This window comes from Necator americanus, chromosome IV (assembly GCF_031761385.1).
Source record: "Necator americanus strain Aroian chromosome IV, whole genome shotgun sequence".
NCBI classification, from domain to species: Eukaryota; Metazoa; Nematoda; class Chromadorea; order Rhabditida; family Ancylostomatidae; genus Necator; species Necator americanus.
The window spans coordinates 12,148,415-12,158,308 of record NC_087374.1 but is presented as its reverse complement, the minus strand read 5'-3'; the positions used below and the strand labels follow the sequence as shown (position 1 = coordinate 12,158,308).

At 40.2% G+C, this 9,894-nt stretch overlaps 2 protein-coding genes across 4 annotated transcripts; one reads left to right on the top strand and one right to left on the bottom strand.

Moving 5' to 3' along the window:
• Nucleotides 1-2,161: 2,161 nt before the first annotated feature.
• Nucleotides 2,162-6,113, bottom strand: RB195_001024 (uncharacterized protein; the record flags this gene model as incomplete). 2 transcript variants are annotated; one of them, XM_064197610.1, is made up of 6 exons in its annotated part: nucleotides 2,162-2,286; nucleotides 3,063-3,093; nucleotides 3,149-3,214; nucleotides 5,539-5,659; nucleotides 5,937-5,956; nucleotides 6,039-6,113. In XM_064197610.1, 6 exons carry the CDS (start codon nucleotides 6,111-6,113, stop codon nucleotides 2,162-2,164), a joined length of 438 nt encoding a protein of 145 aa, XP_064053491.1. The 2 variants fall into 2 exon arrangements, with proteins under 2 accessions (XP_064053491.1, XP_013290576.1); XM_013435122.1 differs by lacking the exon at nucleotides 2,162-2,286 and having other exon boundaries at nucleotides 3,068-3,214; nucleotides 5,937-6,100.
• A 696-nt stretch (nucleotides 6,114-6,809) lies between these two features.
• On the top strand, nucleotides 6,810-8,553 carry RB195_001023 (uncharacterized protein; the record flags this gene model as incomplete). 2 transcript variants are annotated; one of them, XM_064197609.1, is made up of 5 exons in its annotated part: nucleotides 6,810-6,944; nucleotides 7,835-7,864; nucleotides 8,299-8,370; nucleotides 8,434-8,440; nucleotides 8,495-8,553. In XM_064197609.1, 5 exons carry the CDS (start codon nucleotides 6,810-6,812, stop codon nucleotides 8,551-8,553), a joined length of 303 nt encoding a protein of 100 aa, XP_064053490.1. The 2 variants fall into 2 exon arrangements, with proteins under 2 accessions (XP_064053490.1, XP_013290575.2); XM_013435121.2 differs by lacking the exons at nucleotides 8,434-8,440; nucleotides 8,495-8,553 and having other exon boundaries at nucleotides 8,299-8,424.
• Nucleotides 8,554-9,894: the final 1,341 nt, after the last annotated feature.

The window sequence follows — 9,894 nt, the reverse complement described above, 5'->3', positions numbered from 1 at the left end:
TAAAAGAAATAGTAGTGAGCAGAGATCATCAACTGGAGTCTCTTCTATGAAAGTGACAAGTTGAACAGAAAATACCAAGTCTTAGGACTACAATAAGCGAATATTATCAGAAGACGAAGGATACAACTGAAATGAAAGTAGTAGCACATATTTTCATTTCAATTTTCTTCCTCCTTCCTTGGTTTCAGTTTTTGGCAGACAACGAATTGAGACGAACATAATCGAATTACTACTACAAGATAATGTGATTAAACTCAATTAATGCAAGCTACTTCTCTAAAGATATCAAGTTTTGTCTGAATGCCTGTATGAAATGTAGAGGTGTTAACCAAGTCAACATGAAATACAGCAAGTCCTGAACTTCGATGTATCGGAGGAGATCGGAATTTCAATGCCGGTTCCGTTCTACAAATGTTGTGATGGAAATCTCGTAAATGTACTTCCTTCTGTAATTCAAACGACCTTCAATCGAACATTTCGCGATTCCAGAAAAAACTTCCTGTCCTTGAGAACGTGTCATTAAAGAATGGCAATTGCTAACTGTTTTCAAACACTAGCTTACAACAAGGAACTACAACAAGGAACAAGAAAAGAGGATCATTTATCCATAACAGAGCGCAACAAACATGACAAGGAAAACGAGTTGCAAACCTACATTTTTATCTTTATATGTTAATCAGGAGAAAGTTTAGGGACTTTAGCGACAACCGAATAAACAAACACTAATAAATAACTACGTTCGTCTTTACTCTTGACTGCAATTCCAGTTTACTAAATATTCAAGCTTTACCAATATTTCTCGTATATCTTCATCAATCATTTCGTAGTATTTTTCCTCTTGGATTTCGTTTCCTCCCGTGAACGTTCCGTTCACTTGAGGACTCCTCAGTACGTGTCTGGTGAGATTCAGCGGTTTACGTAGTCGTAGAACAGCGGGACGAAAATGTGCTATGCCCCTCTATCTATCGCATTGACGTTAGGCTTCTTTGCAATGTTTTGCAACCAAACAATGTTTTTAACAGCCAGAATCGTTCGATAAGATCTTCGTAGATAATCCGGAGAGCAGAAATTGTGCTCGCAAGGTACCTAATGTATCGAACCCTGCAATTTCAACCACAAATCTTCCATAGTCGGCCAATATGACATGACGCTATAATCCAGTTGCGCAAGCGGGTGCGATCGAAGCTGCGCTGTGGAGCTGGCGAGTGCGATCGAGGAGAGACTAACTAATTCTCATCGCTGCAGTTCACAATGTTCGCACTTCGACCCCCCTCCCCACAACCCCCTCAGCACGCCTTCGAGACAAGTCGCTTACGCAACTGCACCAAGTTTCATGTGGGTTTAATCCGACTACGGTCGACATTTAGTTATGTTCAGAAGTCCTCTAAAATTGGTCTTTTTAGCATCTTAAGTTCTCAATTAAGAAGGTGACCAAAATCCTTGTTTGGGAGTTCAAAGTTGGGAAATGTTCAAACAGTTTTCCCGCGCCGTTTCTTGAGACAATTATGGGAAATTGAACGTGGTCGCGCTGTGCTCACGATCTACGCCCATAGCCTTAACTTTTCGTGGAGAGATCCTCACGCCAAATTCGTGATACGCTGCTTTTAAGTGATGCGGTTTAGCTCTCACTCTTCACTGCTCTCGGGCTGACTGCAATGTACTAATTGCGCTGCAATAATACCCCCACTAATTACCGAAAACATTTCATTGAAGCGAACACAGACTTGCTTAATTCGACTTCATTTAACTTGCCTACGCAATTGCACCATAAGTGAACTCTTCTTCACCGAGTTTTCTCCAAAGATTTCAGTATTGTCTTCAAATTGTAATTTCAAAGGAGTTACAAATGCAAAGCCAAATTTGATCATTTTGAACCGTGATACTGCCCTCCTAACAAGATCTTCGTTCTTCAGACAAAATTAGTTTCTGTAAAATCATCCATCATTGCTAACATTTAAAAGAAAGAGATGCAATGTTGCATACACCGAAATTGTCGTACTCGGTGGAGGAGAGCCACTGCATGCTTCGACCGAGCATGTAACACACCACCTTATAAAACACGTTCGAAATAAACGGTACGTATATACGTATACGTATCTGTGATTCATGAAATGTTAACTACATATTCTTACATACATTACGTGCCAGCAGAACTGATACTTCACATCTTCCGAAAACATTTGTAAATCCTTAACGAATTAAGACTTATATCACAACTCCAACTAGCAATTTGCTGTGCAATAGGATGTCCACAATACAGCACCAAATTTGTCCTCCGAAGATCGTCTAAAATCAAACTCCATCTAGTCGGTTACTCAAAATTCAAAGACTTGTACTAATCATGTGTTCAAGATAGAATGCAGTACTTCTCCACGGCAAGGCCAATACATACTCTACAAACGAATTCATGACCCTCGAAGCATAGATGCGCAAGTCGGAGCCGGTACTCCGACCCCTTCACTTTTGGCTTCATTTTCGGACGGTTGGCGGAAGGATCCCCTTCACTTTTGGACGAATATCGAAGGGACTCCTTCTCCTTTGGACGACTGAAGAAGGGATCCTCATCACTTGAGCTGCACCCCATGAGCTAGACGACATTCCCTTGAAGAGAGTCGGGCTCCTCACTATAACACTTATGCCTCGAGGTATTTGCCAACGTTAAAAATTTACTGATATAGAAGCTTTTCGCAACAATGAGGTCATAGGTGCGATAGGGAGAAGCGGACCCTCCTCAGGTGAAGGGGGTATAGCTCATCGGGTGCAGTTCAAGTGAAGGGGGTCCCTTCGCCAACTGTACAGAAGTGAAGGGGGTCCTTTCGTCAACCGTCCAAAAGTGAAGGAGGTCCCTCCCCCAACCGTCCAAGAGTGAAGGGGGTCAGAGCACCGGCTCCGACTATCACATCTATGAATGAGGTGCCATTACACATCTTCTTTCTCAAGCAATACGTATCCCTCCCGTACTGAGCCTGATGTTAATTCATGAATTCAAAAACTTGCAGTACACGTAAGACACTCCAGTAAAGACCAACAAATTTTATAGAATAGAAGTAACAATAACGAACACCGCTTAAGAACGTGGTCTCTCCTTCTTTCCTTTGAACAAGGCCGAGAGGGAAGTGTTTGCAACCTTGACAATCTTGAAACGAACTCCGGGAATATCTCCGACAGCGTGACCAGATCGTCCGAAACCAGACACAAGCACCTCGTCATTTTCCTTAAGAAGACATAAAATAAAAATACTCAAGACAATACAACATATCGAGAAAAGTGACTGTCCTGGAAAAATAATGAGAAAAATGTTTGTGCGAACTTTATTGAGAATGACGATATTCACACGTCATCCTCACCCAAAAAAGTTCATTGCTATCGCTCAATTTGACGGCTGGCAAAGCTAGAGAAGCTAGCAAAAACCAGTGCTTTTGATGAGCTCGGATATGTTGTCTGCATGCGATCAAAAGACAACAACGCCGTTTATTCAAATATCAAGATTCATAAATTATCTGACACATTAGCATCGAGATCTTTCTTTTTTCTTCGAACTTTCGGACCTACAAAACAGTATCAGTAGTCATGTTCCGGCAACACATTTAAAGGCGGTAATATTCAGTATCAAAAATTTAATATATCAAGGATTGGGGGCGGGTGTGGTGTAGCGGCTAGAGGTTCCAATCCTGCACGATCGATCGGAGGTTAGAATCCGCCCTAGTGCTCACCAAGTCTTTCATCCCTCCGGTGTCGATAAATTGGTGCTAGACTTGTCTGGGAGGATAAAAAAAACACTGACTTGATAAATTGGCTAGCTACCGCAAGTCATTGTATAGGCCAGTTACACGTTCGAGAACCTCAAACGATTCTGAGTTGAAGTGAACGTGGGGGCGGATCCCACGCGAATTGATTAACGCCAGAAACTTTATCCTCTATTTATCAAACATTTGTAACTTTAGAACTTACAAGCGTGGATTCAAAATCATCTAGGAAAATGATTGTCAGACCATACAGGCAATTTGGATGCATAAAGACAAACAAAACTACATCTTTCATTTCGATGACTGGATTACAAAAAACTAATTTGATAACCACCTCCTCTCCGAAATAAAAAGAACAAAGTTCACAAATAGTTGTTTTTCAGAAATGTGCAATGGTGACAACACTAGATATGAACTCACTGTTGGTCCCTTAAATTTTGCTAAACGAACTTGCTTCAAGGATTGATGTGTGGGGATCACTAAACTACACTTACAATTCTCCATTCTTGAAGGATCCTACGGTTTACTCCATTTGTTTTTTCTTTACTATCCTCTTAAAGGCATAACCTCACGAATCTGAGGTGGTACTTATTTGGAAGTGGAGTATTCTTACAAGGGATAGTAGATTATGGAGAAGGGGGTGATTCCGTCCATTTCTTCCGAATTCGAAAGAAATGGTCCGGAAGATGCGGCGCGTGCACAAGGCTGGCGCGCTCCAATCGAACTCGTAGAAAACATAGGTGCGATAGGGAGAATCTGAACCCTCCTCAGATGAAGGGGTCCTTTCGCCAACCGCCCAAAAGTGAAGAGGGTAATTTCACCAGCCGTTCAAAAGTGAAGAAAGTCCCTTTCCCAGCCGCTCAAAAGCGAAGGGGGTAAGAGCACCGGCCCCGACTATCGCATCTATGGTAGAAAATAACGCGCCGAAACGCTCGAAGCCGCATCTTCCGGGGCTTTTTTTTAGGGCAATTAGGAAGAAATGGACGGAATCACCCTTCTCTCCATAGTCTACGACTCCGTATACGAATACCCCACCTGAAATCCCTACCACCTCAGATTCGTGGGGTGATGCATTTAATCACCTTCTGTAGTTTTAACAAAAGACATCACTTTTTTTTGTAATCGACCCTTAATAGCTACAAAAAGTAATTAAGAAACTTAGTTGTGTATTAAGAAGTAGGATGGTGTATGTCCTCCTCCATTATAAAACACCACAGAAAAATAATTGAAATGGATTTTTCCTTAAAAATTGACGATTAGTGGATAGCACCAAGATCCTACTGAAAAAGTTCACACAGTGTTTAAAACCTAAAATAAATGAATGGAACCTAGACACTTATTTCACTGGAGATTGTTAACAAAACAATGTCGGGCAGAGAATAGAGTGAATCTCATGATAAAATCGGATCATTACCAAATAAAAACTTAAACTTTCGAGGACAACCAACTGTGTTGGAAGTGTAGCGTATAGTTACCGAGCCACTACTATATGTTTTAACTAAAATTATAGCTCACCCAGAAGAATGGAAGCACCGGAATGACGACAGAGGCTAGAAGAAAACATCTAACACTGCATTTTTACGTCAGCCTCAATTCTGTTTGCTATCAAATTAAGAAGAAAAGTCCAGAAAAAAAGACTAGAGCAGTGGTTTAAGAAAAACCAGACTAAAGTGGGCTGGTCACTTACGCTTCATCTGCACAGTAAATCAACAGAACTGTAAGGATTAACGTACAACAGCAATGAAATGAACACTAAGATTGAAAAGCAATGCGAATGAATAGAAAAACAAACCTCTACAAAATTCAGACAACCGTCATTGGGTACGAATGCAGTGATCTTCTTTCCATTTTTGATCAGCTGAACACGGACGCACTTGCGAATAGCAGAGTTGGGCTGTTTAGCTTCAACACCACTGAAAAATAAGAAATATATGATTTTTCAAAGAACCACATATCATGGCATAAACCGAAAACAGTAGCATTTCATACATAGAATTTTTTTTTTTTTGTATGCGTCCAATTGAGACAACCAACATAGAAATCAGTTACCTCACCCAAAGCAACGCAAAATAATATAGCTCAATTTGACGGCTGGCAAAGCTAGAAGCGCTAGCAAAAACCAGTGCTTTTGATGAGCATGCGTAATACAAAATCGCCCATTAAATTACTATACAAGAGAATTGTACGCACATCTTCTCAAGAACGATACCCTTTGCGTGAGAAGCTCCTCCGAACGGATTGGACTTCCATCGAGTTCCAAGATGGGCCTTCTTGTACGCCTTGTCACACCACCTTTGCGACTGACGGTGTGTCTTCAATTTGCGTGCCGTACGGATTCCCTTCGGCTTTCCCATGTTTCCTAAACATTTCTGATCAATAATCAAACTGAAGCAAAGAATGAGGCCGAAGAAACACGAAGATAAATGTAGAGGGCAGAATTAGAGAAGAACAATGTCAACTCTCCATGAAAAAACAAAGAAACAAAACAGAAAAGTGTCTTAGCCTAAGAAACGCAACTGCAATCAGAACCACGGAAGAATGTAGGGAACTCGAACAACAGTTCACACCACCACCACCACACAAGAAAAGAGCTACTCCTTCTAAATCTCCGGTCTTCTCGCAAAGAAACACCCGAAAAAAAATACAACACAAAATAGTCACTCCACAAGAAAATTGGGCCCAAAAAGAAGGGAAGAACAACATGAATGAGTCCTTTCCTACAGTACCCCTCCATTCGTGGCAGCATGCACATCTTGTTTTTGGTTGGAGCAGATTATCGCGATCGTCCACATTATTTCCATTTACGTGATTTGGGTGTTGTTTTTTCCATGGTGTTTTCCCTTCTCTTCGACATTACTTCTTTTCATTTCCATATATCTTACTTAGGATTTCTTTGCTGCCGACTTTTCTAAGATGTTTTCTTCGGATCGCAAGTAGGTCTGGGGGTAAGGCAAACATCCAGATAGGATGATCCAACTCTGGGATGTTAGATGGTCGATGAGATTATGTAGACACTCATGTATTCCATTCACCTTTATGTAACAACTACTTTTAGGCGACTAAATGGTTTCACAAGCCGTCCTTTATGCCGGTCATGTGCTGCCTGTTGGTTTACTATGGCTCGCTTGCGTAACGGGATTCTTTCCTCTGATGAAACTTGGCCCCGATTGTGACTGCTTCCGCCATGTTGTGTTGTATGTAAGTCCCATTCGTGATATTCTTTCTTAGTTGTTTCGGTAGACCAAAAAAAGGTCCGTGGTAACTACAGAACTGCCCATTTTTTCTAGTTCTGCCAAGTGGGACTTATGCTTTTGCGTACCTGCTCAGATTGGCTCTCACAATAGGAGCCACCGATATTTAGATACCACTATTTTTCGATATTGAAAACAAGCAGAGTTCTTTATTATTGGGCAGCATGTTGGATAATACTGCAATGGTAAACTAGGTTAACAGAAGAGGTGCGAACATAACAGAGATTTTGATTCCTGTTTATATTGTATGAAGCAATGAAAACAATGAACGAAGTGAAGGTAACAGAAAAGAACAAGCCTAAACGATATTTATGGTAGTAAACGTAAGCAAACTGGTGACAACATGGGAAGCTGGCAATCACATGTTCGAAGACAACTGCCAGAGAGTAATTTTTGCTTCACAATAATTTTATCCCCAAGGACCCTTATTTACATGTAGGTGCTACTTCTCTTACAAAACTCTCTTCACTTCGGAAGCTGAATTTTGGTGTGGGGTTTTTGAAAATTGCTGGATTTGACGATTCAGTATGGTATGTCATTTTTTCCAAGTTCTCCGTACCAGTTTTCCCGTCCTTTTCCGCTTACTTTATTCCACCCGCTTAGACTCATGACGTAACAGATGGATCCATTCTTTTTTTTGCATTGCCGAAAATAGAACATTTATCAAGTGAGCTTTCGTTGAAGGTAAATAAATGTATTGAAAAACGTCTATGGCTCCCGCCAGGAGGTACCGAAGGCTTGAGATTTCCAAAGAGCTGAAATGAATGGGTACGGATAAGTGTGAGACCAGATGGGTTCGCATAAAGATTCTCTCTACCACAATATCTGCATTTTCAGGCTCCAATCTACGCCGTTCTTCTTCTCGGGGTACGTTTTTTCTCTGTTGGTTCATAGCTTTGGTTCTTAAATTCTCAGTTGTTTTTTCTTTCAAATCCTATTCACGATTTTTGCTACTTTTCTCTATTTGTATCCTGCAAGTTTGTTTTTTTTTCTGTTGCTCCACAGAAAGAAGGAAACTCGGGTAAAACAAGAACAGAAGTTTCTGGGAAAGCAAACTGAGTTCCTTGCTCATTAAACGTGCATCATTGGTTTGCTGTCAATGTTAAAGAATGCACTGACTAACACTGACAGCACTAATAGTCTTATCCCTCTTAGATAAAGTCTGTTTTTGAATCGACGGTTTCGAAGAGAAAGAAGGAAATTGCAAACATTTGTTATAGAACAAATTTCACTTCTAGAGTTCTTAAGATCTTTGTGTTGGATTTCTCTAATAAGTTTCTCTTCAATGGGACTTCATTAAGATATATGCGATGGCCTCAGTGGTGCATGGTGTCCTTACATTTAACGATTGTCAGGCTGCAAGGGAAGAATTGGTAAAGGAGATAAAGGAAGCTCGAGAGGATTTGAAGAAAAGAAAGATTATTTAAAATATCAAGACGACTGGTTAGAATCGCGGAAAATTGTTTTGTTGGGTTTTTTAAGCTTTACATTGTTTAGTCATTATCACTGCAAAAAACGCCTGCTTGCAAATCCAGAGGCCGTTGTCTTTTTTCTGAACCAGTACATTTCTTTAAATTAATTCGTTTTTGTGAGCATTTTTTGTTGTCATTGTTTTCCTTGACTATACATCAGTTGAACTTTTTACAATTAATTCAACTCCGACGTTTCACAAGGAGTTTCGAAGAGGAATTACAGATTTTATCTGTTAGCCTTATTACGGTTATCTTCAATAGGAGTTTTTAGCGATCAGATTTCTTTGTGATACATTTTGGGTTAACTGTGATACATTTTGCTGCTTCATCTTAGTGTTGTATTTGATGGTATTGGCAATTTTACAATCTTGTGTCACATTATATTTTTATAAATATGAAAGTATAAGCCACATCTTTTGGTGCAAGGTTAGAGATGAAGGGTTTTAAAGTGTTGAAGAAGAAAGAGAAAACTTTGTAGAAAACTGAACGAGGGAATGGAAACATGAAGTACCATACTTCACATGGATTTGTCGCCATTTGAAAATAGTGGATAAAGGATAAAGTCACTGGCGTATCAATCCACTTGGGATGCTCCAACGCGTTTTACTAGAATTCATAATCGATGAGGTTTTGGAACGCGTGTTGGCCTATACAATTACTTGGTACCAGACTTGTCTGGGAGGATAAAATAGTGAATATGAGTATAAAAAGTGTGTGTTAGATGCCCAACATGAACACGTTGGATCTTCAGATTGCTTTATACTTTAAAGGGAATATGTGACGAAATTGACGACATTGCCTTATTAGAGTATGAGTGTGGCTACGCTCAATACCCCTTAATCCGTTCTGAAAAACGGAGTTTGTTCCTGCGAGACACCATCTTTGTACATGTTGTGGCTGCCTCAGCAGCCTGTTCATTAGTTTTACTTGAATGGACTGTTGAAGAGACCTCGCTGATTTCCGACCGATCGCTCTTGGAAGCGGGGCCGATACAGAGACGAAGCGTTCTACTTACTTCGTAGGAACAAACGGCATTTTTCAGGACGATTTTTTTCAGGATGCGTGACCTACATTGACCTCTTTTGACAAACTCCACAATGATAAGGATTATAACAAAAACATGCTGCAGAAAAAATATTAACACGCATATATTTTGGCACGTGCCACAATTTCATACATTTCTTATCCTACCTGTTCTATCTAAACTCGCAGCGCAAAAAGTATGTGCTTGCCACAATGTATTTCGACGAGTTTGATGTTCAATTTCCAACTGTAAGAACTGTATGGACAGCGAATATGTCCTTATTACTTTGCATACATTTTTTAAACTCCTCTCTACATTTTACCTGTTTATCGTTCCATTTATATCTACTGTCTGCAACTAATCAATGCGACAACTTGGGCGTATTAGTGACGAACAGGAAC